This window comes from Phocoena phocoena, chromosome 19 (genome assembly GCF_963924675.1).
Source record: "Phocoena phocoena chromosome 19, mPhoPho1.1, whole genome shotgun sequence".
In the NCBI taxonomy this organism is placed as follows: domain Eukaryota; kingdom Metazoa; phylum Chordata; class Mammalia; order Artiodactyla; family Phocoenidae; genus Phocoena; species Phocoena phocoena.
The window spans coordinates 24,462,732-24,489,912 of NC_089237.1; the positions used below are offsets into that span (position 1 = coordinate 24,462,732).

A 27,181-nucleotide genomic window follows, 5' to 3' on the forward strand; every position below is an offset into this window, starting at 1 on the left:
AAACTGAGTATAGACAGAGCCTTGGCTTGTGTTCACTGAGCCCACCTTGACCCTGGACAAGTAGCTGAACCGCTTTGGGTCTCAATTTCTTTATCCATAAAAACAGAGACACATTCCAAGGCATGCCTGTTCCTTGCAGGTTGATTGTGAGGGCAGAGATAACGTCCTTGAAGAGCCTGGCATGAAGAGCCTGGTGGCATGGGGGAGATATCTTGAAACTGGTGGCTGTGATTCCACGACATCTATGTCTGGGAAGTCAGGAAAGCCCAGTGTGTGGAAAGCTGAGTTTGGAGCAAAGTTCCGGGAGGGACTCATTCCACCCTTCCCCCTCCAGGATCCTCAAACTAGCAAAGAAAGTGCAAGGGCCTGCAAGCTCAGTATCCACTCCTCACTTCACAGGCCCAGAGAGGAGAAATGACTACCCAGCAAGCTAGTAGCAGAGTCTGCCAAGCAGGGCTTAGTACCCAGACCTGGGATACTCCCTAGCGCCCCACATTCCCTGGGCTGGGCTATCAGAGTCTGTGAGCTAGTCTATGAGGAAGGCAGGCCCTTGCAAGCCCATCCGCACACAACTGAAGTGTGGGGACCCTCCCCAGGAGCCAGGGTTTCAGAGGGATCGAGGTCACTCTCAGGCTTATGAAGAGGAGCGGCGTTGTCTCCTTCTCACAACCTCGGTTGAGCCAAAATTCCCACATAAAGGCGAAGATCTTCTCAGGCCAAGCCCCGCCCTCAGCCACCCCTTCTTCCTGGCCCAGTGTGTATCACTGCCTCTGGGTCAGGAGAGGGGAGGCCACCCTGCTAAGGTCTTTCCCGAATTGCTCTCCCCCTTCTCCTCTGGAAGAAGGGCCACGGCTACACCGAGACACTACGGACCTGCTGTCCAGTGCCTCTTTTCCTAGCTAGGTCCAGAGATGGGCAGTCACCTTCTCTCCATCCTGCAACCACACTTGGGCTTCAGGGGACCACAGGGAGGGTCTGGAGAGAGAGAGGTTTACTTTTCATTCACTCCTCAGCCTCAGGAAGTGTGCCTGGGGCGCGGAGGTGGGGGTGGTGGACAGGTTCCAACGCCTGAGGCCACCTTAGGGTGCACTGCAGGTCAAGGCAGAAGTCTGGGGAGGGATGGGAGGCTGACGCTTGGGACGTGGGGGTCCCCTCCATTTGTTAATGGAGTCCCTTCTGAAGCTGACGTCTGTCTTCAGCCAGTACTCGGGCCGCAGCGGTCTCAGCCACGCCACTCTTTGTCCCAGCTGCCTCCTCTCCCCCGCGGGCTCTCTGCTCCAGCCGGCATGGCTGGGGGCGCTTCGCGCGGGCTTCCCTGGCCTCTGGCCGGCAACCCACGGGGGTACGGGGGCAGCACGTGACCCACGCGCCAACACGGCTCGGGGGACGGCCGCGTCTGGCGTCGCCGCGCAGCGCCGCTGGCTCCCCCTCTAGGAAATCAACACGCTCTTGCGCCCCCAGACCCAAGCCCCTGGTGGTTGGGAAGGGAGACCTGCCTTGGGCTGCGGGCCGGGGACGTCGGATCCAGAAGGAAACGAGAGCCATTTTAAGAGGGTGGGAGGCGGCGGGCGGCGGGTCCAGGGGAAGGTGACCCGCACGCCTTCTCTTCCAACGAGCCTCGCAGGCCCCGCCCCGCCCCGCCCCGCCCGCTCCGCGCTCGCCCCGCCCCGCCCCGCCCGCTCCGCGCTCGCCCCGCCTCAACGCACTAACAGTTTACTCGGGCCCGGACGCGGGCGTGGCGAGCCATGGCTGTCTACGTCGGGATGCTGCGCGTCGGGAGGCTGTGCGCCCGGAGCCCGGGGGTGCTGGGGGCCCGGGTCGGCCTCTCCCGGGTTTGGCAGGAAGTGGGGTTGTGGGGCGTCCGTCCCCTCAGGTACGCGGCCTGGGAGGAGAGGGACGGGCCCCGTCCCCCGGAGGGGATCTTGGGGGTCCTGCGGAGCCTCGCTGGGGGCTGATCGCGCTCGGGCTGGGAGGCCCGCGGCTGCCCCACCTCCGGGCGGCACACGCGGGAGAGTAGGTACCCCGCACCTGGCACCTAGGCAACAGGAAATGCTGGCCTGGCCCACGCAGACTGGGGCTGCGGCTGGTGGCTGGCAGGGACCGTGCACTGACTCTGGGCTCTGGTCTGGGACTTTAGGTTCGTCCATTCGCGGGCACACTGATGGCCAGAAGTGGGAGCCTTTAGCAGTCTGTCCCGAGGGGGAGGGGCAGGGGCAAGGCCTGTACTCTGTCCCCAGGACACTGCCTCTGACCTGGACCCCTTGCAAGGATAAACTTGGGGATCTTCCACCCGGTGTTGTCCACCCTAGGCCACTAAGCTCAGCAGTCACCCCTCTCCTCAAACACCGCTTGGCTCCTTGCTACTTACCGGGCCTGTTTTCTTCTGTCCTCAATGCAGAGGGTGGGATGGGGGCTGGCAGGTGGAGGATGTGTTTCCAAGTAGTTTTGCTGCCTCTACAGCAACACAGTAAGTAATGTTACCTCCCTGTAAGATAACAGATGTGAAAGTGTGTTGATTAAGCAGAGCTGGGCTCCCGCTGATGTTATCAGTGGTGGCTTTTATCTTCAGGGCCCAGCAGGGGGAGGCCTGGGCACCACTGAGCCTGCCCTGCCAGCCAGCTAGGTCTGGGGTCAGGACACAGTTTTGGATGCCAGGTGGAGTGTAGGTCTGGGCATGGAAAAGTGACGAGAAGCCGAAAGTTCTCTTTGAGAACTGCTTGGTTAAAAAAAAAAAAAAAGGAATGAAGTTGGAGGGAGATGCAAACTCCTCCTCTTTGGCTAGAGCTCAAAGATCACAACGTTTTGAACTTGCTGGTTTCTCAAGATAGAAAGCGTGCAGTGCTTTCAGATCACTAGGCTTAATTTTCTGGGAAAACCCAGTGGCTCAGGGCAGGTCAGCAGATGGGATTCTGATGAAGAAAACGGTTCTCACCATTTCCCCACCAGGGAAGTCCCCTGACCTTTGACTTTTTATGTGTAAACAAAGCAGGTCTCTTACATACTGCAGGCCTACAATTGCAGAGTAGGGGCACCAGGCCTCATTGAAATTCTGACTCTGTCAGGAGATCCATGTGTCCAGAGAAAGATTTCCTGAGCATTTGGCCTAATTCCCTCCCATTCCTGCCACTCCCTTGTGCTGCTTGAGGCCTTACCTACTGACCATGATGCTTTGACCTGATTTTGCACCTACTTTGTCCTTAAGAAGCCCTCAAGAGTCTCAAGCATTCAGCAGATGTTCCTGAGAACCTACGTCACGTCAAGCACAGGGCGGGTATTGTTATGAAAGCCAGAGAATGCAGTCCTCGGGGAACTTGTAGTCTAGTGAGGGAGAAGATAAGTCAAGATGATCACTATTGAGTGTTCTAGGTGCCATGGTGCGGAAAGCTCCAGGGCTTCTGTCCTCTGCTCTTTCTGACCTGGTCACATACAGCCTGCTTTCTTGCTGACAAACACCCCATGCCTGTTACCTATCAGATCCCCAGTTCTGTCTGTTAAGAAAAAGCAAGAACCTTGAAGCCAGACTGCTTTGGTTTATAGCCCTCCACCTCCCTGCTGCGTGACCTTGAGTATGTTACCTAACCGTGGAGTTTGTCACTAATGCTACCTACATGCTGGATTGACAAAGACTTGCTCTTCTCAGCCTTTGCTTTGGGGCAGAGTTGGTACCTGAGAACCTCCAAATGGGGTCTGGGTAGGAATTTCAAGTGATTTGAAGGTAGGAGAGGATTCCCTCCTCAGTGGCCTCTTGCACCTGGTTCTCTTCTGGCCAGTTACCAAGATGTCAGCCTCTGCCCAGCCCTAAATGTAGCCCCTGGATCTTCTGGACATTCCCCTATCCATCAAAGTCAGGGTTGTCCATAGCCTTTTTCCCCAGAAGGAAAGAAGAAGCTGCCCATTGTTCTGCAGACCCCCTTCCCCTTGTCCACACAACCCCATCCCCAGGGAAGGCAGATGGTCTAGTTTGGAGCTTCAGGGAGCCTAGGAGGGCAGAATCCAGTGCGATTCCTGATGCAGCTCCAATAAGCACGCTTCCTTCAGACCTCTAACGCTGGCCTGGGGCTGCCGGTGGGGCAGCTGCACCCAGGGTGTTGGGAACACTCAGAGCTGGGAAAGACAGAGAGAGCTGTGGCTCGAGCCTCTCAGAATTGTGTGACCCTCAGAGCGGGGGCTCCAGTGACTCAGTGCTGATGGTTGGTGCAAGGGCATGAGTGGGCTTCATGGACCACCCTCCAGGGGGATGGCTATAATCAGGTGGGACCAGTACTGGAAACTATAAAATGTTGTCCCTATATGAGGGGATTATATTAAGCTAGGAAGTCTTTTGGGTAGAAATCACAATAGAAAAATAGACCCTTCCCATAATCTACCAAAGATGATTAACAAGGGATTTGGTAATGCTATCCTTACTCACTACTCCAGTCTAAATGGAGTAATAGAAAATAAACTATAAATTTGGACATTGTAATCAGTGACTGGTACACATTGGTTTTAGTTACCTCTCCTACCCAATTTGGACATTGTAATCAGTGACTGGTACACATTGGTTTTAGTTACCTCTCCTACCCAATTTGGACATTGTAATCAGTGACTGGTACACATTGGTTTTAGTTACCTCTCCTACCCAATTTGGACATTGTAATCAGTGACTGGTACACATTGGTTTTAGTTACCTCTCCTACCCAATTTGGACATTGTAATCAGTGACTGGTACACATTGGTTTTAGTTACCTCTCCTACCCAATTTGGACATTGTAATCAGTGACTGGTACACATTGGTTTTAGTTACCTCTCCTACCCAATTTGGACATTGTAATCAGTGACTGGTACACATTGGTTTTAGTTACCTCTCCTACCCAATTTGGACATTGTAATCAGTGACTGGTACACATTGGTTTTAGTTACCTCTCCTACCCTGCACACAGTAGGTATGCAGTCTACTGTAGAGGGTGCAGTGGGGGTTACAAGGATGAACGAACTTGTTTCCGGTGGCTTCTTTGCCAGAAAGGGATCAGCAGGGGAGGATCATAGACCCACTGATTCAAGGCAGTAAGGATGCTATACCAGGAGAGTGTCAATCAAAGCAGGGAAGAATCTGATAGGTGGGAATGGGATTAGTTAAGACTTCCTAAAGAAGCTGGAATTTGAGCCTGATCCCTCCAATGGTAGGCCTGTGGTTTGAAGGATGAAGGCTGTATACTTGTATTGATATAAACTCTTGCTTGTGCTTGAACTCTTTTGAACCCTGCGTAGGAAGCCCTCCCAACATCTCCCACATTATTTATTTATTCCATCTACAGACAAAGACTTTGGAGCCAGACAGATCTAAGTTCAAAAGAACCACTTTCTAGCTGGTAGCTTTGGGACTAAGTTAAACTTGAGACTTTTGTTATGTGTTAATAGTGTTGTCTGAGGGTGAGAGTTAAATGAGGTCGCATAAGAAAATTCTTAGCCACAGCCTGGTGCTAGTGAGTTATGAGACAGAAAGTACTTATGTAACAATGGCTTTGCACATTCCTACAATGACCCCCAAGACCCACAGTTTAGAGCCTTGTCTGGAGAGTAGGAGGAAGACCGTTCTGACAGAGGCAACTGCTTAAACCAAGCTGGGGCTGCTCTGGTTGTGTTGACAGACCCATCCCTGATTACGCTGAGTGTTGGGATAAAGGACTGCTTTTTTTCCCCCCTGATCAAACCAAAGTACAGGATGTAATTTCATCTCTTAAAGGGGCCTTGCTAGAGGAGTGTCCTGATAAATGACAGGAACCAATAATTCTGCCAGGGGCCTCTCCCTTCAGAAATAAACAAGCTGTTTTTCTACCTTAGGAATCGTGTTCTGTGAATCTCATTGGCATGCATGTATTTCTCGGTTTGGGAGCTGAATGACAGGAAAGCAAGCCCAGCCCGACCAGTATGGCTTTAGGCAAGTCCCTCAACCTCTCTGGACCTTCGTTTCTTTGTAAAATAGGTCACTTGGATAAGAAGCACTCTGCAGTATTTCTGTGGACATTCTGTGATTCCTAAGGAGGCTGGGCTTTGAGACTTGGATCCCTGAATCCAAGAGGGCTGTGGTCGAAGTAGGAAGCCTTCATACTTGTATGAAATCTTACTTATGCTTAAACCCTTATGAACTCTTCCTAACCTCTGGACTCTCTGGTTTTCTCTAGTCCTCTATGAGTGAACAGAAAACATTGAGGGTTTTGACCCTAGAAAGCTAAGAGATAAACCTTGTATGTACCTTAGTGATGCCATCAAGGGCAGGTGTTCTGAATCAGCCTCCACCCCTGGCTCCTGTGTACTTTCCGCATGAGCCCTGAACAGTGACCCAAGGGAAAATCTGCAGCATGGATGCCTCCTAACCCCAAGTATTTCAGGCCCTCTGTCTTCTTGAGTTTACTGGACTCAAATAATAATTTCCTGTTTACTTTCTCTGCAAAAACACATATACACCATCAGTTTTATTCGAGCTAAAAATGAAAGCTTCGGGCTTCCCTGGTGGCGCAGTGGTTGAGAGTCCGCCTGCCGATGCAGGGGACACGGGTTTGTGCCCCGGTCCGGGAAGATCCCACATGCTGCGGAGCAGCTGGGCCCGTGAGCCATGGCCGCTGAGCCTGCGCATCCGGATCTTGTGCTCCGCAACAGGAAAGGCCACAATGGTGAGAGGCCCGTGTACCAACAAAAAAAAAAAAAAAAAAAAAGGGAAGCTTCCATCAATACAGAGTGCCTTGCTCAAAATCTTCATTGTAGCTCTTACCTTGGGGGTTCTTTGTAGTCTGTGTTCTTTGTAAGCTGTGGACTCCTTCAGGAAGGTTATGTTGGGTGGTGGAAAGATCATGGGACTTTATGGTATAATTACAGACAGTAAAATGCACAAATCTTGGTTGTGCAGTTTGATGAATGTTAACAAATGTATTCACCCATTACTCAACACCCCAAGATACAGAACTTGTCCATCGCTCTAAAGCAGTGCTGTTCAGTAGAAATATACTGTGAGCCACCTGTGGAATTTTATGTTTTCTAGTAGCCATATTAAAGTAATAAGAAATAGGCAATAAGTTTAATGATATATTTTCTTTAACTTAGTATAGCCAAAATATCATTTCAGCAGGTAATCAATCTTTTAAAAATTGCTAAGGAGGTATTTTATATTCTTTATTTCATAAAGTCTTCCAAATCTGGTGTGTATTTAACACTTACAGAACACTTCAATTCAGACTAGCCATGCTTCAAGTGTTCCAGAGCCACATGTGACTAGGCTACCATATAGACAGCACAGTTCTAGAAATTTCTGTAGTGCCCCTTTCCAGTCAATTCCCTTCCCCAACCAGAGACTATCACTGTTCTGATTTCTAATCTCCATAGATTAATTTTGTCTATTCTTGACTCTCAGAGAATATACTCTTGTGTCTATCTTCTTTTGCTCAAAAATCAAGGGTTGCTTTTGGGAGGAGTGACCTATTAATCTTGACAAAAAATTCATGAAAGTGTGTGTTATACATTAAACAGTTTAGCTTTCCTTGATAACCACGGGGAAAAGGACATGATCTCCTATGCTCAATATTTCACCTCTTGGGTGTGGCAGCATAAAGGCAAGCTGAGAAGTGGGGGCCTCAGAATAGGTCTAACAAATGTGTCAAGGGGCTATCCCAGCAGAGAGTGATGGAGATGGTGTGGCTTCTAGGCCCACTGAACTGGGCAGCCCAGTTACACCTTGTGGTCCCCAATATTATATCATCTAAGAACTGTTTTTGTTTTTTTTTTTTAATAGATTAATTTTATTTATTTTTGGCTGCGTTGGGTCTTCGTTGCTGCGTGCGGGCTTTCTCTAGTTGTGGCGAGCGGGGACTACTCTTCGTTGCGGTGCACGGGCTTCTCATTGCGGTGGCTTCTCTTGCTGCAGAGCATGGGCTCTAGGTGCGTGGGCTTCAGTAGTTGTGGCTCGCGGGCTTCAGTAGTTGTGGCTTGCAGGCTCTAGAGTGCAGGCTCAGTAGTTGTGGCGCACGGGCTTAGTTGCTCCGCGGCATGTGGGATCTTCCCGGACCAGGGCTCGAACCCGTGTCCCCTGCATTGGCAGGCAGATTCCTAATCACTGCGCCACCAGGGAAGTCCCTTGAATAACTTTTCATGTGCTTATCTGCCACCTGTGTATCCTCTTTGGTGACATATCTCTTTATGTCTTTTGCTCATTTTCCAGTTGAATTTTTTTTTTTCAGCTGTTGAGTTTTCAGAGTTCTTTATGCAATCTGGATACTAGTCCTTTGTCAGATATGTGGTTTGCAAATATTTTCTCCCACTCTGTATCTCATCTTTTTGTCCTCTTAATACGGTCTTTTGCAGAGCGAAAAGTTTTAATTTTGATGAGGTCAGTTTATTAATTTTATAGATCGTGCTTATAGTGTCAAGTTTAAAAACTTTGCCTAGCCTTGGATCCTAAAGGTTTTCTCCCATGTTGTTTTCTAAATGTTTCTAATGTTTTACATGCAGTCTGTGATCTATTTTGAGGTGGTGGTTTTTTTTTTCCCTAAGAGACTTAGGTCGAAATTCTTTTTTCATAAATTTATTTATTTTTGGCTGTGTTGGGTGTTCATTGCTGTGCGTGGGCTTTCTCTAGTTGTGGAGAGCGGGGGCTACTCTTCATTGCAGTGTGCGGGCTTCTCATTGCAGTGGCTTCTCTCATTGTGGAGCACGGGCTGTAGGCGTGTGGGCTTCCGTAGTTGCAGCACATGGGCTCAGTAGTTGTGGCTCACGGGCTCTAGAGCACAGGCTCAGTAGTTGTGGCGAACGGGCTTAGTTGCTCCATGGCATGTGGGATCTTCCCAGACCAGAGCTCGAACCCATGTCTCCTGCATTGGCAGGCGGATTCTCAACCACTAAGCCACCAGGGAAGCCCCCGAAATTCTTAGTTTTTGCTGAGGACCTTTTAACGTCATAGTCATTCTTGTGCTCTTGGTGGCCACTGCACATTAAAATGGACATCAGTTAAGAAAATGACCATTCACTAGTGCTCTTTGGGTCTTATTTGTCACAACAGCTCCTTCATTTTCTTGAACACTAGTTGTATGTTGTAGCTGGTATAAACGTGTCACTCATCTTTGTGGGTACATAAAAATAACTTTATTTCAGGATAAAACAGTTATTACAAGTTAAAAGTTGTCCCCTCCAGCCCAAGCATCTGCCATCTCTACTCCCAGATTGACCACTAGCCTAGTGTCTTTCTGAAAGTTAGGGAAAGGAGCCCCCCCCCCAACCCCTGCAAGAATGCAGCCCCATGGTGCGTGGATCAGTGAGCAGTACTTGGGCTGCTGCGTTGAATAATGAATCTTGGGGTGATGTGCAAGGGAGATGGAAGAGGAGAGCCTGCCTCTCATCTGCCATGAGCTAGAAGATGCATTGGCACATTGAACTGGAGCTGTGTCTCACACAAGGGTGAGTATGTTGACTGAGGACTGAGGCTTGCCCAAGAGGACAGCACATGAACTTCATGGGCAGCCTGCAGCCCTTCCTTATTGCATAAAAGTTAGTCTTGGGCTTCCCTGGTGGCGCAGTGGTTGAGAGTCCGCCTGCCGATGCAGGGGACACGGGTTCGTGCCCCGGTCCGGGAAGATCCCACATGCCGCAGAGCGGCTGGGCCCGTGAGCCATGGCCGCTGAGCCTGCGCGTCCGGAGCCTGTGCTCCGCAATGGAAAAAAAGTTTTCAGTTCCTCCACATGCTTACCAACACTTGATATTTTGGTTTTTTGTTTACAGCCTTCCTAGTGGGCGTGAAGTGGTATTTCATTGTGGTTTTAATTTGCATTTCATGTGCTTGTTGGCCATTCATATATCTTCTTTGGAAAAAAGTCTATTCAAGCTGTTTGCTTATTTTTAATCGGGTTATGTGCATTATTTATAATTCATTCATTTGAGCACTTCTTACATTCCAGGCCCTGTGAAGCACTGAGGATAAAACAGTGAACACGTTAGTTGCCAAAGATGAAAGGTCAAAAGAAATATTTTCTTTTTAAATCCTTGTTTCCTGACTTCTCTTGTGAAATCAGATCTGGCAGCAGATCCGGGCCTGAATTTTCACAGGCCCGTTCTCTGTGGACACCTTTAGGTGGGGCTGTGCCTTGTCTCCAGTTCCCTCCCAGCTCCCGCCTGGCTGACCCACTCCCACCTGGCGTTTTATAGTACCCAGGGCACGTAGCTAAAGGCTTACTCTAGTTGTTTGAGTTGGTAGCAGCTGGGACTCCTGGCGGTCCTGCTCCAACTCCTTAAACTTTCCACAAACAAGCAAACAACTTTTCCTGAAACCAAATCTCTTTATTGTCTTTTTCAGGTTTAAATGGGGTATCTGCCACTTTGTTTAAGAGTAGAAAAAGAAGAGGCCACCCTTCTTGACCAAGGCGTTTGGGTGTGTCTGAGGAAAGAGGGAAGTAGAATCAGTGGTGTTTGCACTCGGTCTTTCCCAACGATGCGTGGTTCTTAAGTTTATGAGCAAATTGCATTGATATGCGTTTCTAGAACCCTTCAATCCTCTGAAGGAGCAACCTGTTTCCACCACAACCCTGCCCTACGCAGTCCTAGTTTCTTGGGTTCAATTAGTAAACAATTGTGGAAAAATAAAATTGAGATTAGACAATCTCTGTTGATCAGATAGGGACTAAATCCAGAGCCTAAAGAAGAGAATTACCCATCCCATCCTTTCTCCCTGGATTGGGCAGGCAAGGCTATAATGCTGGGGCAGTGGTACTGAGCTCTCCACTTCAGGCTCAGCTGTTTACCAGCTGGGCAGCCCACTTTGCCTCTTTGCACTTCAGTTTCCTTACCTGTACAATGAGAGTTCATAATTCCCACCTGTATTTTTCAGAATTGGCTTAGTGTGTATCACAAAAATCCCCTCTCACCGTGGTTTTACGAGATGGGAGTTTCTTCTTCTAGGAGATGGCCAGTCTGTGGCCGGCATGGTACAGCCTGCTGTCAGACTCCAGGCCCTTCTGTCTGTTGCTCTGTGGTGCCCAAGCTCACCATGTGGTCCAAGAGAACTGTCATGGGCAGCATTATAGCCAGTGGGAAAGAAAAAAAGATGTGCTTCTCTTTAAAGGTTCTTCTCAGAACCTGCACACACGACCTCTCCTTAAATCCCCTTGGCCAGAACTTTATTCCTGGACCAGACCACCTGCTGGGGAAGCTTGGAAATGTGGTCTCTATTCCACCTGGCCATAGCCAGGTGAACATCCGAGGGTGTATTATGAAGGGAGAAGGGGCTACTGGGGGTCTCTCTCATACCATCTATCAGAGCCACCATGAAGATAAAGGAGATAATACACAGGGCAATTGAACTGCATTTGGGGGAGGGCACATTAATCAACCTGTCGATTTGCCAACTAGACACTCCAAGAAGCCACTGAAAACCATGGTGAATGTGTAGAAAATCAGATTCCAAACAAAATAGGACTCCGGGTCACTTTGATAATAAGAGGGTCCATGTTGTCAGGCAGATGCCCCCCGCTCCCCACCTTTAATGATTTGTTGACAATGTGACCATTAAACTGGCTGAGATCTGTATTTCTCTGCCTTCTAGTCCAGATGCTGGGCTGTTGGGAAGTGGCCTGCCGGGCTTTCAAGGGCAGTGGTAAGCCACTGAACGCAAAAAATGTATATAGTTAGGACTCACCAGTTGTGAGCAATAGAAACCGAACTTGGACTGGCTTAAATTTGTTTGTTCATATTTTAGATTACATATATAAGTGAGATCATGCAGTATTAATCTTTCTGTGTCTGGCTTATTTCCCTTAAGCATAATGTCCTTTAGGTTCATCCATGTTGTCGCAAATGGAGTTCAGCTTTCCCCTCCCCGACCCCCAGACTGGCTTAAATTGAAAGAGGGAATTTATTGACTGTTGACAGTGAGAAGTCCAGAGGTAGGTAGGCTTAACACGTGACTGGGTCTAGGTATTCGACAATCTCAAGATTAAGTCTGTCACTGGGTCTTCCTGTCTCCGTTTCTGTCTCTCTTTGTCTCTCTGTCTCTTTCCATCTCTCCTACTTTCCTCTGTGTTGGCTTTCTTCTGAAGCAGGTTTTCTCCACATGTTTGCTCTTGCACCTGTCACTTTGGCAAACCCAAAGAAAAGAGCGTATCTGTTTCCCAGTGAGCAAAAATGGATGCCCTCCACTGTATGCCTGTGAGTGAAGGATTTGGGTACACAGTCTCTCTTGAGGGGTGTCATGGTGACCACAGGGAGCTACCTTAGTAGTTCTTTAGGTTTGTTACCCTGAGTGTGGGCTGCTGGCAGGGCTTCAGAGGCCTGTGACATCTGGCTGTTTTCTGCTCCAGCACACCTGAGGGAACCACCTGGCTTAGGTGGCTCGCTACAACCCTTTGAGAAGGTTGCCCAGGTAGGTAAATAGCATCCCCTTGAGGATAACCACTGATCCAAGTCCTCAAACTTTATAAGTGGGGAAGCTGAGGCCTAGAGAGACGAAGACACAGGTATCTTAACCTGGATTCTCTTGAGAGCAAGGACTTGGGTGCTGGTGATTTATTTGTGATCCTAGGAAGTAGGAGTGAGGGAGTGCGGAGAGGAGACAAGAAGAGAAGTCAGTATGAGGTGTGTGCAGGCAACCAGGGTCTTCCCCCGGGACTTGATGCCTCCCAGAACTGTCCAGCTAAGAAGGGGAGACTTGAGGGAGTCCCTGAGCAGACAGAACCACAAGGAACTGTCCCAGCAGCTGAAACCAGAGATGCACTGAGGAGACACGTCAAGGGACACCAAAGGTGTCTGTGACAGCCACCCACCCAGCGGGTGGTACACCTGGGACGAGACCTCAAGCCCCCAACTCCAGCCCAGTGCTCGCTCGCTTCCCAATGTGTGGCTCAGCCTCGCTGAAGTCAGGACAGCCTCCCCATCAGCCCACACTGGGACCCGCCCTCCTGTGACATGAGGTCTCCTCACCCATTTACAGGGAAAACCAGTTTTGCTCCCCTGTGCCCTGCATACCTTGTTCTTCCCAGAAATTCTCCCCCATAAGCCATAAGTGGTCAGTCAGTGAAAGCCAGGCTCGGTCTTTTCAGCTCAGCAGCTGCAGGACGGAATCATCAGGAAGGGTCCCTGGGGCCCACACCACCCAGTGGTGGCCCAGAGGAGGCCTGGAAGGATCCTGGAAGGGCCCTGGAGCATGCCCTCTCTGATAAGAACAGGGTCTGAGAGCTACCACACTCCCACCTGGGCGTGGGTGGGAGCCCAGCAGCTGTAACCCAGGGCAGCGAAGCGGGCACGAGCAGTCCTAGGCCTGTGACACTTGGACTGCTGGGGACCTTTTTTCGTTTTTGCTTTTAATTAATTAATAGACTTTAGACAGTTTTAGTAATTAATAGTTTTAAATGTTTTTAAATGTACATTTATTTAACTTATTTCTTTTGTTGCACCAGGTCTCAGTTGCAGCAGGCGTGCTCCTTAGTTGCGGCTCACGGGCTCCTTAGCTGCAGGTCGCCAGCTCCTTAGTTGTGGCACGTGTGCTCCTTAGTTGCGGCTGGCATGCTCCTTAGTTGTGGCATGTGAACTCTTAGTTGTGACGTGCATGTGGGATCTAGTTCCCTGACCAGGGATCAGACCTGGGCCCCCTGCATTGGGAGCGCGGAGTCTTAAACACTGCACCACCAGAGAAGTCCCCCTAAACAGTTTTAGAGTTACAGAATAACTGAGCAGATTGAACATAGAGTTCCTTATACCCACCCCCCACCCCATCCCGGCACAGTTTCCCTGCTATTAACATCTGCATTAGTGTGGTACATTTGTTACAATTAGGGAACTAGTATGGTACATTATTATTGACTATAGTCCATAGTACGTTAAGGTTTAGTCCTTGTGTTAGACTATTCTGTGGGTTTTGACATATACCCAGGGGCCTTTTTACTAGGAGGAAGCAGTGTCTAGGATGAGGCCGTTCCTAGCCCACACAGGCTGCCTCCCTGCTTCGTCAAATCAGCGTGATTGACTTTAGTTTCCCTTTCCAGGGTCTTGGCACCAAGGCTCCAGGCCCCTGGCACTGAGTGGAAACTGGGGAGTAGGTTGGGGAAAAGAACCTTCTCTCTGATTAATGACAGGAAGTCAGCCTCCAGCTTTGATCCCCCAAGAACGAAGCAGGTCCTAAGTTAAATGATGATGGTCCCTGGGGATGGGGCGGGTCAGACAGTTTCTGGAGTATCCCGCACACGTTGTAAGCAGCCTACCTCCCAGCGGGGTGTGCCAGCCTTTGTTGCCAGGACGCCCGGGTTGGTGCAGTTGAGCCCACAGCCCCTCTCCCCACAGTTCTGGAGAGATGGATCGCACCGCCACCCTGCCCATTGGAGGCCTCAGCTATGTCCAGGGCCATACCACATTGCACCTTATTAACAAGACTGTGGGGCAATGCCTGGATGCCACAGCACAGAGGGTCCCGGACCGAGAGGCCTTGGTTGTCCACCACGAAAACATCAGGTTGACCTTTGCCCAGCTCAAGGAGGAGGTGGGTCCTGACTTTGAACCCTCAAAGTGGGCAGGTGCTGGCCGCCAGGCTGCCCTGGCTGGGTGGAGCAGCAAGGGTGGTGCCTAGCTGTGGGGCAGGGTGCCGGGGCTGCCTGAGAGCCCCAAGGGGTGTCAGGAGAGGAGGGCGGGACTGAGGCAGAGGTGGCCCAGGTGCCTCCTGCATCAGTCGTTCTTGGGACACTGGTTAACTATGCATGTTCCCAAGCCCCCTCCAGATCTGCTGAGACCCAGGTATCTGCCTGTCCCTTGTTCCCAGGTGGTTCTGATGTGAAGCCCTGGGCCAAAGGTTAAGGGGCGAGTCATGGGCCCCTTTCTGCTCACCTGCATCTCACCCTTTTGCGCCCTGTTTATACCAGGTGGACAAAGCTGCTTCTGGGCTCCTGAGTACTGGCCTCCGCAAGGGTGACCGTCTGGGCATGTGGGGACCCAACTCTTACGCATGGGTACTCATGCAGCTGGCCACGGCCCAGGCAGGCATCATTCTGGTGAGGAGGGGCTTACCTGGCACAGCTGGCTGTGGGGGGGCATCATTCAGGGGAACCCCCTTGACCCTTGGCCCCAGAATCATACCGGTGCCTGGCTGGTTTCAGACCAGCTGGTGCTTTCTCCCGAAGCCCACCGAGGAAGCCTGAAGGTACAGGGTGCTGCCTCTGAGGGTGGAGGGGCAGTGAGAGGGACAGAGTCTGCCCAGGACACATGATGTACCCTCTCTGTCTCCACCAGGTGTCTGTGAACCCAGCCTACCAGGCTATGGAGGTGGAGTATGCCCTCAAGAAGGTAGGCCCATTCCTTGCCTTGGTGGGGGCGGGGGAGCCAGCTGGTGGCACAGGGGGCTTCCAGTTGTCATAGAGGGCTGCCTGGGCTGGGGGGCCATGCTCAAGTGAGTGACCCCCAGAGTCTGTCCTTCCTTAGACGGTGGGTGGGAAGAGTGGGTTGTTGGTCAGACAGGCTAGTGTGTGTGTTAGGGGTGGTGCACGTGTGTGTCGTGGTGGTGGTGTGTGTGGGCAAGAGAGCAACTGTTAGGATGCCACCACATCCCCAGGCTGGGGCTTCCTGCTGACTCTGGTGGGGCGCTCCCCTCCTACAGGTGGGCTGCAAAGCCCTCGTGTTCCCCAGGCAATTCAAGACCCAGCATTACTACAGCATCCTGAAGCAGATCTGTCCAGAGGTGGAGAAGGCCCAGCCGGGGCACTTGAAGAGTCAGAGGTGGGGGTGTCCCAGATTGGGAGGCGTGCCTCATGCAGCCTCCTGGCCCCCTCATCCCGTACCCATCTCTGTGGGCCCTTCCTCAGCCCCTGACTCTCACCATGCTCCCTTACCCCCAGGCTCCCAGAGCTGACCACAGTCATCTCGGCGGACGCCCCTCTGCCAGGGACGCTGCTTCTGGATGAGGTGGTGGCAGCTGGCAGTCAAGAGCAGAATCTGGCCCGGCTCCGGCACACCCAGCAGCTCCTGTCCTGCCATGACCCCATCAACATCCAGTTCACCTCGGTAAGGCAGAGGTCTCCTGTCCCGAGCCCAGGCTGGCACACTAACGCTTGCCCGTCATGTGGCCCTCCCCCGAGGAGGAGGAGGCAGCAGAGGAGATGAGGGGAGAGCAAGCACTCTTCTAGCGGGGCCGGCCCTAGCTGTCTGCTCTGCCCGGGAAAACTTCAGCACCTGGTGTCCTCATCACATGCCCACCTCCCCTGGCCCTCTTGTCCCCGGCACAGGGGCAGACGCACTGAGCCACCACAGGTCAGAGCCCCTCATTTAGCAGATCGGGAGACTGCGGCCCGGAGAGGGCATCTGCTGGCGAGCCACAGAGTTCTCTGAGCCACCTCACGAGTGGCATAAGGACACACCTTGTTTGCCACCTCTGTGGATCCTAACACCTGGCACCGGTTAGGCATGTGGCAAATCTTTGTGAATACGTACTGAGTGAATGAATGGATCTGGGGCAGCCGTCTCGGTCTCCTGACTCCCAGTCCAGTGCTCTTCATGCACTGGCCCAGGGTGGGAAGGAGATGGGATGAAAGAGGCCAAGCCATCACCTGCTTGTCTTGTCAGGGGACAACCGGCAGCCCCAAGGGGGCCACACTCTCCCACTACAACATTGTCAACAACTCCAACATGATAGGAGAGCGCCTGAGACTGCACCAGAAGGTGAGGGGGTGCTGGCCCAGCAAGGGCTTCCCTGGCACCGTGCCAGCGGCGGGTGGGGGGAGCTTGCTGGGCTCCCCCGCTGGCTAGAGGAACTGGCTTCCAGGGGCCCCACAATAGACCCAGCCTCCTGCTTCCATCTCCAGCCACCAGACAAGTCACGGGTGGTCCTGCCCAGCCCCCTGTACCACTGCCTGGGTTCCGTGGGAGGCACAATGGTGAGCTTGATGCACGGGGTCACCCTCATCCTGTCCTCTCCGGTCTTTGATGGCAAGAAGGCGCTGGAGGCCATCAGCAGAGAGAGGTAGGCATCAGTGGACAGTTATCTGTGGGCTGATAAGACCCTCCTATTCCTCACTTCTGGGCCCTGATCCCTTTCCAAGATGTCTCTTCCCTCCAACCAGGAGAAATGGAGACGGGGTAGTGGGAGACCCCCAGGAGAGGACCAGTTCCTCCCTCCAAGGAGCTTCCCCTGCCTGTTCCCCACAGTTGCAGCCTTGGCCCTTACTGTAGGGTCAGGTGGGGTGGTGAGAAGAGGAAGTTCCCTTCTACTTCCAAGCCTGATTCTGAGATGTACCTCCCTCACACAGAGGCTCCTTGCTGTACGGAACCCCCACAATGTTCGTGGACATTCTGAACCAACCAGACTTCTCAAGTTACGACATCTCAGCCATGTGTGGAGGTGGGATGGGGCCAAGGGTGGCAGGCCAGGATTGGCCCAGTGAACTACGTATGTGCCCAATCTTTCATTTAGGGGCAAGAAGGCCGCTGTAGAAACATGGGTGGGAGGGAGGAAAATCCCCAGTGTCCCTAGACTCCAGGCCAAGGCCAGCTGCCTGGTCTAGGAATAGGTCCGGGGTTGGGGAGAGAAGGGAATGTTATTTCCTAAAAAGGGCCGTAGGTGAAGGGAGGGTCCACTGGGCCTTGAGAAGGTGGGAGCTGTGTCAGCCCTCTCTCTGATTCAGGTGTGATCGGTGGGTCCCCTGCATCCTCAGAGCTGATCCGAGCCATCATCAACAAGCTGAACATGAAGGAACTGGTGGTGAGTGGAGGACGGGGCTGGGTGAGAAGAGATCGCTGGGAGTGGGGAGGAGCCCAGCCTGGGTCTCCAAGGAAGACCCTCCAGCTGGCCGTCATTCCAGAAAGCAGATGTGAGAAAAAACAGTCTTACCTAATCGGCAGCTCTCAAGTCACAGAGATAGGTGACAGGGGAGTAAATATTACACATACATACATTTATATTTATAGAAATCTGGGGAAGAAATGCGGCACGGGAGGATGTGTGGCAAAGCACCAGTGTCCGGCTAGAGTGTCCTGGCAGGCGGGGGCTGGCAAAGTTGGGGGTAGGGGCTTGAGACCCTTCCTAGAAGCAAGGGGTGGGGCAAGGATTTGATGTTTGTTTCCAAATGGCAGGGAAAGGGGAGCAGAGACGAGGATTCTGGAAGAGTGGCCATCCTGATGGCCACCGTGTTCCGGTTCTAAAGGACTTGGGGGGTCTCAGCAACAGCTTCTCTGAGAGGAGCCGTAGCCGCGGGGCCAGGCGTGCTGAAGCTCTCACCGTCCGGTGGAGCTGGGCTTGGGCCGCAGTGCCCGAGTCCCCTGCCAGGACATGTCTAGGTGTGGACAGCTCTGTGCATCAGCAAGGGCTGTGGGGAGAAGGTGGGGGTCAGAGGTGGGAGGATCAGTAGTTTCTCCGGCAGAAGGCAGAGACCAGTCACCAGGACCGGCTGGGTCAGGACCTGCGGTGAGGCGAGGATCGGTGTCAGGACTCCAACAACCTAGACGGTGTTTGGAGAGAATGGTGGTGGTCCTGGGCAGCATCATTTTCCCCCTTAGAGGGGGAGCCCCAGTCCTCCCCTCCTCTCCCTGCAAAAATGGAGGGTCTGCATGCCCTTTCAGGGTGGGGAAGTATCCTGAGACACCCTCCTCACTTCCAGAATCTCTAGAGAGGGAATGGGGGACCTGCCCACTGGGCCATACCTGTTTAATGGCGGCCGGCTTTCTTGGACCTCTTAGTGGGGAACTTGCAGCCGCGGAAGGCGTCGGTGTCACGAATGTGCTGGCCCCTGAACTTTGCGGGCGACATGCAAGTGGCATCAGGGCGGGAGGTCTTGGCTTCCAGCCACCTGGAGAGACAGAGAGTTGCTGGGGTAGGGGAAGAGAGTAAGAGTACTGGAGGAAGGGCCAGTGAGCCATGGGGCCAGGTTGACTTGGCTTTAAGGTAGTCTGGAACTGTCATCTTCATGCAAATCGGGAAGTGCCCAGGGTTCCACACCTATTAGGTAGCAGATCTAGGACATATGCCCAGGATGTCTTAGTGCAGGGCCAGTGTGTCTCTACTCCATCACACGAGCATGTTCTGGGGGTACCACGGGGGTCCTCTCACCTCCGCAGTCCCTGGAGCTGGCAGGTACATTTCCAGGGGTTGTTGGTGAGGGTGAGGGTCTCCAGGCTGTGAAAGGGGAAGCTGGAAGGCAGCTGGTTCAGGCGATTGTTCTCCAGATGGACATGTTTCAGCGTGGTCACACCCAGGAAGGCACCATCAGAGAACTAGGGAGGGAGGTGGGCACGAGTGAGCACCCCAGCCCGTGTCCAGCCTCTCCCATCTCTATGGCCCCAGAGGAGCAGGGTGGTTCCCTGGACGTAAGCAGTGGCACCTTGAGGAGTTTCACAGTATGACTAAGTTGTCTCAGATGACCTAATCCATACAACCACCTTTTGAGATAGGTAGTGTTGTTTCCAATATGTAAATTGGCGGGGGGCGGGGGAGGGGTTAAGTCCCTTGCCCAGGGAGTCAACAGTAGCTGCCGGACCACATCCAGCTCCTCCTCCCCTGGCACCATGCTTCCTGCACAAACACTGGGGCTGGGGAGGCAGCCAGAGTTTGGCCCCAGTGGCCCAAGCTGGCACACAGTGAAGCTGGTCAGTGTTTGGTGCGATGGGCAGTGGGCCCAGGTTCCCCACAGCCCCCAGGGTCCTGGGATGTCCCCCAGCTCTATCCTCACTGCTCCCTCACTGCCTGCCAGACTCTGTTTGTGGAGCCACCTCGGTGGAGTCTTGGGCCAGGTTGTCTGGCTCCAGAGGAAACATTCTATTGGTGCCCATATCTTGGCCCAGACGTCACAGTTCCTGCCTGGCCTCCCCTGCCCCAAATGAGCCCCTGCTGCCCTGCTCTACTTCCCACTGAAAGGCCACGCTGGCAATGGTGGGCCACGGGCGACTCTGACTTCTGCTGGGGAGTGGCTGGGGCTGAAGAAGGGCAAGCTCGGGCAGACTCTGTCCACCCAGATGAAGGCTGGTTGCCGTCCAGGTATGATTCTGCCCTCATCTCTGTGCCTGTGGCCCAGAGAAGGGTGTGAAGTTCCCTGGTGATCAGACTGCTCTGATGACCATCCCCCCACCTTGCCCTGGTCCCTGCCCAAACCTCCTGGCTGGAGCCCCTACACCAGAGCGATTTTCTAGTCCCAAGGAAGGATTCCAGTCCGACCCAAGGCAGCCCCACGTGGCCAGGTGCTGGGCATCACAGAGGAGGAAGGACTGAGCGAGGACACAGCCAGGAGATGGGTGGGCAAAGGGCAGTGAGTTGTCTGGGACACAGTGAGGCATGGCCAGTCTTTCCTATGGGGAGATACCTAGGGTCATTGTGCCAAAGGTTAACAGTGGTGAGTGGTTCTGCCTTTGCCCCCTCACGGAACCCATGGGTGCATGTCTGCAACCTGGGGCAGGCCCTCTGTCCCCACTCAGCTGAAATGGACCTGAGAATGCAGTGGAATGTATGTGTGTGGACTGGGGGTGGGGATGGGGGATCCATCAGGGCCTCTGGGAGGCATGGAGGAGGTCTTCCTCAGGTATGTGTTCCTCCTCACTCCCCAGCCCCCCCACCCCATCTTAGCACACTCCCCACCAGGAACAGGGTGTCTTTGTGGGCCTGATCTGCCCAGCTCCCCTGGAAGGCTCCTCAGTAAACAAACCTCCCTTTATGGGGTGGTAGTTTTACTGGAGCTGGGGGGGAAAAATACAGCAGAGGAGGGGTGGAAGGCCCAACAGGAAGAGGTGGCTGCTGCACACAGCAGGGGGTTTGGGAGCCCTGGACATGCCTCCTGGGGGCCATTGGTGGGGCCAGGGCAGCCCCAGCTCTGTTCCTAAGTAGGAGGGCAGTGGCCGAGACTAGGGACAGGGGCAGCAGGGCAGGATTTTGGGTGAGAATATGACAAGATGAGGACAGAGGTAGCAGAGCTCCTCACCTTGGAGATAGCCACAGGAAGAGGCAAATTTAGGGGAGAGGGGATGGTGCCCAGCTGTGGCCCTGGATCCCTTGGCCTCCTGGCAGTAAAGAAGGAGCCGGGGCAGAGCCCTGCAGCCAGGAGCTCACCTTCTCCAGGTTGGTGTCGTCCAGCCAGAGGGTCTCCAGATATCTGCCGAAAGACTGGAAGGCATTGTCGGGAATGCTTTTCAGGGGATTGTGGGACAGCTTCAGATCCTCCACCACCCGCAGCTTGCTCAGAGCAGCCAAGGGGTAGCCGGACAGCTGGTTCCTGTCCAGGTAGAACTTGGCGAGGTTCTCCACGTCCTCCAGGGTGCCGGGCTGCAGGGAACTGAGTGAGTTTTCCGACAGGTAGAGCCAGCGCAGGTCCTTGGCGCCGTGGAAGGCGCCCGGGCGCAGCTCGCGAATCTTGTTGTTGTTGAGCTGCAGGATGAAGAGGTTGACCAGCGGAGAGAGCAGCCCCCGGGGCAGCTCGGTCACCTTGTTGTGGTCCAGGTAGAGGTAGGTGAGCTCGGTCAGGTCGTCGAAGGCGCCGGAGCGCAGCACGCGGATGTCATTGTGGGACAGGTACAGGTAGATGAGCTGCTTGAGGCCGCGGAAGGCACCCGCGGCCACCTCGCGGATGTGGCAGTGCTGCAGGTGCAGCGACACGAGGCTCGGCATGGCCCGAAACGAGTTGGCAGCCAGCACGGGGAAGTTGTTGCGCTGGAGGTTGAGCAGCTTGGTCTTCTCTGACACCTTGGGGATCTTCTGCAGCCCCACCTTGTCGCAGATGACGTGCTGCAGGTCACCGTGGCAGTGGCAGTTCTGGGGGCAGGCGGCCAGCGCCGGCAGCAGGCCGGCCAGGAGGCCGAGGCTGAGCAAGACTATCGGGCGGGCCATGGCCGGGACGCCTGGGGCCGGGGCTGGGGGCAGCGGCAAGTCCTCAGTGCTCCGTCTCCCGCCCTATTTATACGATGGCCCTGACCACAGCCGGCAGCCGGAGCCAGCTCCTACGTGGAGCCGCGACGCCGCCGGGAGCTGCGCCCCCGCCCTCGAAGGGGAGGGGCCCCCCCCACCATGGGGACCGTGTGGTCCCCTATCTCCCTGCCCTCGGATTCTGCTCCCTCCCCACCCCGACCCCCTTCCCCACCCCCACCCCACCCCCGCCCCTGCTGGGGTGGGTATGGGTGTGTCCCGGCCCGGAGTTTACACCAAAGAGAGGGAGGCTTCCCTGAACTTATTTGTTTGCTCAAGTCTGAGCCTCCACGCCTCCCCCCTTCTGCGCTCGGCCGTGTGCCCTGGACCCAGCGAGGGAGGAAGAGGGGCCGGACAGCCGGACGCGAGTCTCGCCGCAGTAGCCGGCCGGCGGCGCTTTAATGGGGCTCTCTGGCGTCGGGCTCCCCTTCCAGCTGCACCCGCAGCCAGCCCTCAGGAGGTGGGAGCTCTTCCCTGCCCTGGACTGGCCTCTGGCCCCGCCTCTGGCCCCTCTCTCCCAGCCCCGGGCTTGAGTTTCTGTCCCCTGCACCGCCTATGTCCCTTTGCCACGACTGAAGGTAACCAGAAAAGTGGGAACTGGGGGCAAGGGGAATGAGCCACAGGGCTCGGCAAACACCTGAAGACCACCGGCACAGTCGCACCATCTCCCCAGTCCTTAATCTCCCTGAAATGTCCCCATCTCCTCATCCCCACCCCCAGCGGTCAGGACCCCTTGGTGGGGGGGTTCTCCCAGAGTGGCAGCCAGAGAGGCATCAAGGTGTACTTGACAGAAGCCACACCTGGGCAGTGGCCCCAGGACTGTGAGGGTGGGTGAGGGGGCTGGGTCCTGGCTACAAGGGACCAGCCCTGGACAGCTTGGGCTTCTCGACCCTAGATCCTGTGGACAGCCCTGCCCCAGCCGACCAGGTCTCTGTGTTCACGTGACTGCCACGGTGTCCACATTTTTGTGGAAAGGGGAGAGTGGGCAGGCAGAGTCTCAGCTCTGGCCCCAAAGCGAGCTCTGGGCTGCTGGTAGGGGTTCTTGTCTGTGTTGGGGGTGAGGGGAGGAGCCAGACCCCAGGTCTCTCCAAACCCCAGCTATGCCTGAGTCATTTCCACTAACACAGAGGAAATGGGGGGTAGGGTGGGGTTGAAGGATGAAAAAATGTCTGGTGTCTTTGCTGGCTGGAAGGAACCTAGAACAGAGGGCAGCCAGCCCCTCTCCCTTCACCCAGCACTCAGGTGTGGAGGCCTGCCCTCTCCTAAGCCCCTTTCACCTGTCGCCTCTAGATGGGGGTCATAGTTGGCCGAGAGCACTGCCTGGTGATGTTCCTCCAAGGCTGGCTGCTGGTTTTCTGTTGCTTAGGATGTTCTGACCACTAGAAGGGGGGGTGGGGGGGGTGTGCCACTGGCTTTTTAAATCCTTGCTTTGGCTGTATTTTTATTTTGAGGAAAATAAATTTACAGGAAACTCTCCAGAACTTGGGGGCCACCTACCCCAAGGCTAGGCACTTGTCCCGGGTTTCGGGTGGGCTGTGTCTGTGTAGCTCCCAGCTGGTCAAGGCAGGCTGGCTTTCTCATCAAGTTTATGGGTCCTTCAGCTTGGAAGGGTGGGGCAGGGGAAGTTGTGGCCCAAAATCAGGAACGGGGTGCTAAGACAGCCGGGGGAGGAGGTGGAGAAGGCTGGGACATTGGTAACGCTGCTCCAGGAAAGAACAAAGACTGAGAGCCCGGCCCCCTGCTAGTTGAGCTGGTCTGCGATACATCCAGTGCCTCTGCCTCCCCGAATATGCCTCTTTTCCCACCATTCAACTGCCTTTCCGCTCTCCCCATTTCCCGCCCCACCCCCCACCCGGTTCCTTCCCTCAGGGTAACTTCCCCATCCTGCTGCAGTCCTGGGCTCTGTTCCAAACGCCGTTTCTGGACCCTCTAGGTGGTTTATGGATCCACAGAGAACAGTCCCGTGACCTTCATGAACTTCACCGAGGACACTGTGGAGCAGAAGGCGGAAAGTGTGGGCAGGGTCATGCCTCACACAGAGGTGGGCCCCAGACCCCACGTCCCACCATTCGCCTGGGGTTCACCCCCTGGGATGTTTATTGCGTTCAGTTAGAGATCCAAACAGCTCACTCAAGACGCTGGAGCCCGCAGCAGCAAGGTCTTCCCGGGCCTGGGGCTTTCTCTGTGGGCTGAGGCCTGAGTGGGGAAGAGCTGGAACAGTGGCCAGCCGCAGCTGAACTTCTCTGCAGCCTCCCTTCCTGTCTGAGGTGTGTTTTTGCCAAGCCCACTGTCTGTTTTGGGGCAGCCAGAACAGCCTCAAAGAGGATCCAGGGCACAGAGATTTTTCCTACACAGCTCTTTCTCTCCCATAGCCCTGCCTCCCTACCCGCCCCCACTCACTTTGGCAGAGGTCCTCTTTTCGCTTGGCATAAACAGTTTCCCAAGCAGCTTCTTCCTCTGGGGGTCCCTTGCACCTTGAAGGCTGACCCGGAGCACCTTTCGCTCTCAAATTCCCAGCCTCTAACAGTGGTGCTTTATGCCAGCCCGTACCTGGTTCCCCCTCCCCCCACCTTGTGCCCTTGCCCCTCTGGGGTCACTGCCAGAGTGCTTCCCCAGGGACCAACTGCCCTTCTCCCTGAAGTGAGTGTGCAGTGACATCAGCCCCCTCCCATGTGTCTGACAGCCTCACTGCCACTCTCTGGGGTGCCCACCTGTGGGATAGACGGGGCAAGTGTAGTTCTCCCCATTTCACAGATGCAGACACGAGGCACACAGGCTAAGCTCTCCTTGCACATTGGCTGTGGCTCATCTCTCAACTAGGCTTTCAGATTCTGCCTGTTTGCCACCTTTCTGTTCACGTGGCCCTGCTGTGCCACCCTCTTTGGCTTCTTTATTTACTGCTTAATGGGAAGTAAGAGGAGACTCCCCTTTCTTGTGCATTGTTTATAATTCTTCAGCTGGCCTGACTCCCCCGCAGGCTTCCTCCTTTGAGCAGCTCCTTTCCACTCTGTTTCCTCAGCACCTCCTGGCCTGGGCCTCAACTATTCTTTCATGCCCAGCTCCAGTGTCGGACTGGTGATGGACCTACTCCAGCCTTTGTCTCCCTTCCCTGGGGATGGGCAGAGCCAGGGGGATTCATTACTAGGGGGAAGGAAGGCAAAGCTCCCCCCATCCTGAGGGCCCCCCATCCTGAAGTGAGAGGGTGGGAGGCCCCAGCCTGAAGCTGCCTGGTCCCAGGCCCAGATCGTGAACATGGGGACGGGGACACTGGCAGAGCTGAACACACCTGGAGAGCTGTGCATCCGAGGGTACTGCGTCATGCTGGGCTACTGGGGTGAGCCCTGGAAGACCGAGGAAGCAACTGGACGGGACAAGTGGTACCGGACAGGGTGAGAAGGCAGGGCAGTGTGGAGAGTTGGGCTGCCGAGGGGAGGCTGGGGGTCCTGAGGCTGAGCTGGCAACATTGAACCAGAACAGGGAGAACATGTGTGTCAAGATGGTCCCTTCACATCTCCGAGACTTAGTTTCCAAAATGTATAAAATGGGGATGACCATAGTCTCCAAATAGGGCTCCCAGAAGGACCAAATGCAGCACAGATGAGAGCACCTGGGACAGTGCCTGCAAAATCTGAGCCAAGATTCAGTCACTCATTTAATTCAACAAATTCCAATTATGCACCTGCCATGTGCCAGCATGATTCTAAACACCGGTGGTCCAGTGGAAGGCACACTGGGAAGGGTCCTGCTCTTACTTCCCACACATCTGGTGGAGGGAGACAGATACAAACAAGATCATTTCAGACATTTATAAACATCACGAAGAAAATAAAATAGGGTCATGAGAGAGAGAGTGGCTGTGGTGGGGAGGGGAGCTTCCCTTTACTGGGTGATCAGAGAAGGCTTCTCTAAGGTGGAAACGTTTGAGCTGAAACCTGAATGATATGAAGAAGCCAGCCATGAAAATCATATGTATAGATATGTTTAGAGAGAGAGAAAAAATATGCCATAGGTATGGGTTTACTTGGTTTTATCTGCCTCCTACATGAGACTATACGATCCAAGTAATGTCTCGTTCATGCCATATGCCCCAGAGTCTAGAGTAGTGCAAGACATATAGTAGGTGCTTGATAAATTTTTGCTGAATGAGTGAGCGAGCCAGCCAGATGAGGCAGAGGTGAGAGGCGGCTCCTGGGCTTTCCTTGCAGAGACATTGCCATGATGGACGAGCAGGGCTTCTGCAAGATTCTGGGCCGCTCCAAGGATATGATCATCCGCGGCGGTGAGAACATCTATCCCGCTGAGCTCGAGAACTTCTTTCACACACACCCACAGGTGCAGGAAGTGCAGGTGAGGTGCCCAGCCCAGGTGAGACCCCAAGAGCAGGGGACACGGATGGGGATGGGGATGTCTGATATCTATCTCTGACTCTGGAAGGTGGTAGGAGTGAAGGATGAGCGGATGGGGGAGGAAATCTGTGCCTGCATTCAGCTCAAGAGAGGGGAGAAGACCACAGCGGAGGAGATCAAGGCTTTCTGCAAAGGGAAGGTGGGACCCTCAACCCGCCCCAAGCACCACGATGTTGCTCAGTTCTCCAACACCCTCTGCCTGCCAACCTGTCAGCCCACTGTCCCCTACACCCAACTGTGGGACCCCGCCCAGCCTCATGCTTTATCTCCCTCTGGTCTGCAGATCTCCCACTTCAAGATTCCCCGATACATCGTGTTTGTCACAAACTACCCCCTCACCGTCTCAGGAAAGGTGTGTAAGGAGACCAGGGAGGGGTAGGGGAGCCCGGGGCCCAGGTGCAGAAGGTCAGGTGGCCTGCCTATACCTCCCTGAGTGGTGGGCCAGATTCTGTTGAGAGGCTGGCAGTAGGGTAACCAACTAGTCAGCTCATCCTGGTTTGCCCCAAACTCTCCTGGCTTTAACCTGAGAAACTCCTCAGTCTTAGGCAAACCAGCTGGGCTTGGTCACCCTAGCTGGCAGGGGCCCACGCCTGGTTCTCACTCCTTTCCCTTTCCTCTAGGTCCAGAAATTCAAACTAAGAGAGCAGATGGAACAACATCTAAACCTGTGAATAAAGGACTGGGGAGGATCCTTCCTCCCTGCCCTTCCCCCATATTCCCCTTGTCGGCTCTGTGATTTGGCATAAAGAGCTTCTCTGTTTACTTTGGCTGTTCTCTTGCTGGCATGCTCTCTTGGCAGCTGCTACAGGATGGAGAAGGGAAGAGACCAAAGCACTTTCAGACCTCCTATTCCTTGTCAACGATGGTACTAAGCACTTTGGCGTGCATTATCTACTTCATTTAATCC

At 54.0% G+C, this 27,181-nt stretch overlaps 2 protein-coding genes across 4 annotated transcripts; one reads left to right on the forward strand and one right to left on the reverse strand.

The window, feature by feature from the left end:
- The first annotated feature begins 1,605 nt into the window (after positions 1-1,605).
- Positions 1,606-27,036, forward strand: ACSF2 (acyl-CoA synthetase family member 2). 3 transcript variants are annotated; one of them, XM_065896581.1, is made up of 16 exons: positions 1,606-1,873; positions 14,290-14,485; positions 14,862-14,990; positions 15,229-15,282; positions 15,593-15,711; positions 15,831-15,996; positions 16,555-16,650; positions 16,794-16,951; positions 17,238-17,329; positions 17,613-17,689; positions 23,802-23,909; positions 25,106-25,257; positions 26,074-26,215; positions 26,303-26,413; positions 26,558-26,626; positions 26,895-27,036. In XM_065896581.1, the coding sequence occupies exons 1-16, from the start codon at positions 1,746-1,748 to the stop codon at positions 26,943-26,945; spliced, it is 1,848 nt and encodes a 615-aa protein (XP_065752653.1). In that variant the 5' UTR covers positions 1,606-1,745; the 3' UTR covers positions 26,946-27,036. The 3 variants fall into 3 exon arrangements, with proteins under 3 accessions (XP_065752653.1, XP_065752654.1, XP_065752655.1); XM_065896582.1 differs by having other exon boundaries at positions 1,746-1,873; positions 14,862-14,975; positions 15,253-15,282; XM_065896583.1 differs by lacking the exon at positions 14,862-14,990 and having other exon boundaries at positions 1,746-1,873.
- Positions 17,866-21,830, reverse strand: CHAD (chondroadherin). The gene is made up of 4 exons (XM_065897630.1): positions 21,020-21,830; positions 19,034-19,197; positions 18,628-18,773; positions 17,866-18,386 (listed from the first exon to the last, which is right to left on the reverse strand). The coding sequence occupies exons 1-3, from the start codon at positions 21,791-21,793 to the stop codon at positions 18,632-18,634; spliced, it is 1,080 nt and encodes a 359-aa protein (XP_065753702.1). The 5' UTR covers positions 21,794-21,830; the 3' UTR covers positions 17,866-18,386; positions 18,628-18,631.
- Positions 27,037-27,181: the final 145 nt, after the last annotated feature.

What these genes read in the sequence shown, in the direction of transcription:
- ACSF2 (XM_065896581.1), top strand. Translation starts at nt 1,746, where the DNA reads ATGGCTGTCTACGTCGGGATGCTGCGCGTCGGGAGGCTGTGCGCCCGG. An exon ending in CCCAGGCAGGCATCATTCTG is followed by an intron (nt 14,991 to 15,228) that starts GTGAGGAGGGGC and finishes TGTCTCCACCAG; the next exon opens with GTGTCTGTGAACCCAGCCTA. An exon ending in CACAGGTGCAGGAAGTGCAG is followed by an intron (nt 26,216 to 26,302) that starts GTGAGGTGCCCA and finishes TGACTCTGGAAG; the next exon opens with GTGGTAGGAGTGAAGGATGA.
- CHAD (XM_065897630.1), bottom strand. Translation starts at nt 21,793, where the DNA reads ATGGCCCGCCCGATAGTCTTGCTCAGCCTCGGCCTCCTGGCCGGCCTG. An exon ending in ACGACACCAACCTGGAGAAG is followed by an intron (nt 19,198 to 21,019) that starts GTGAGCTCCTGG and finishes CTCCCTCCCTAG; the next exon opens with TTCTCTGATGGTGCCTTCCT. An exon ending in CAGCTCCAGGGACTGCGGAG is followed by an intron (nt 18,774 to 19,033) that starts GTGAGAGGACCC and finishes CTGTCTCTCCAG; the next exon opens with GTGGCTGGAAGCCAAGACCT.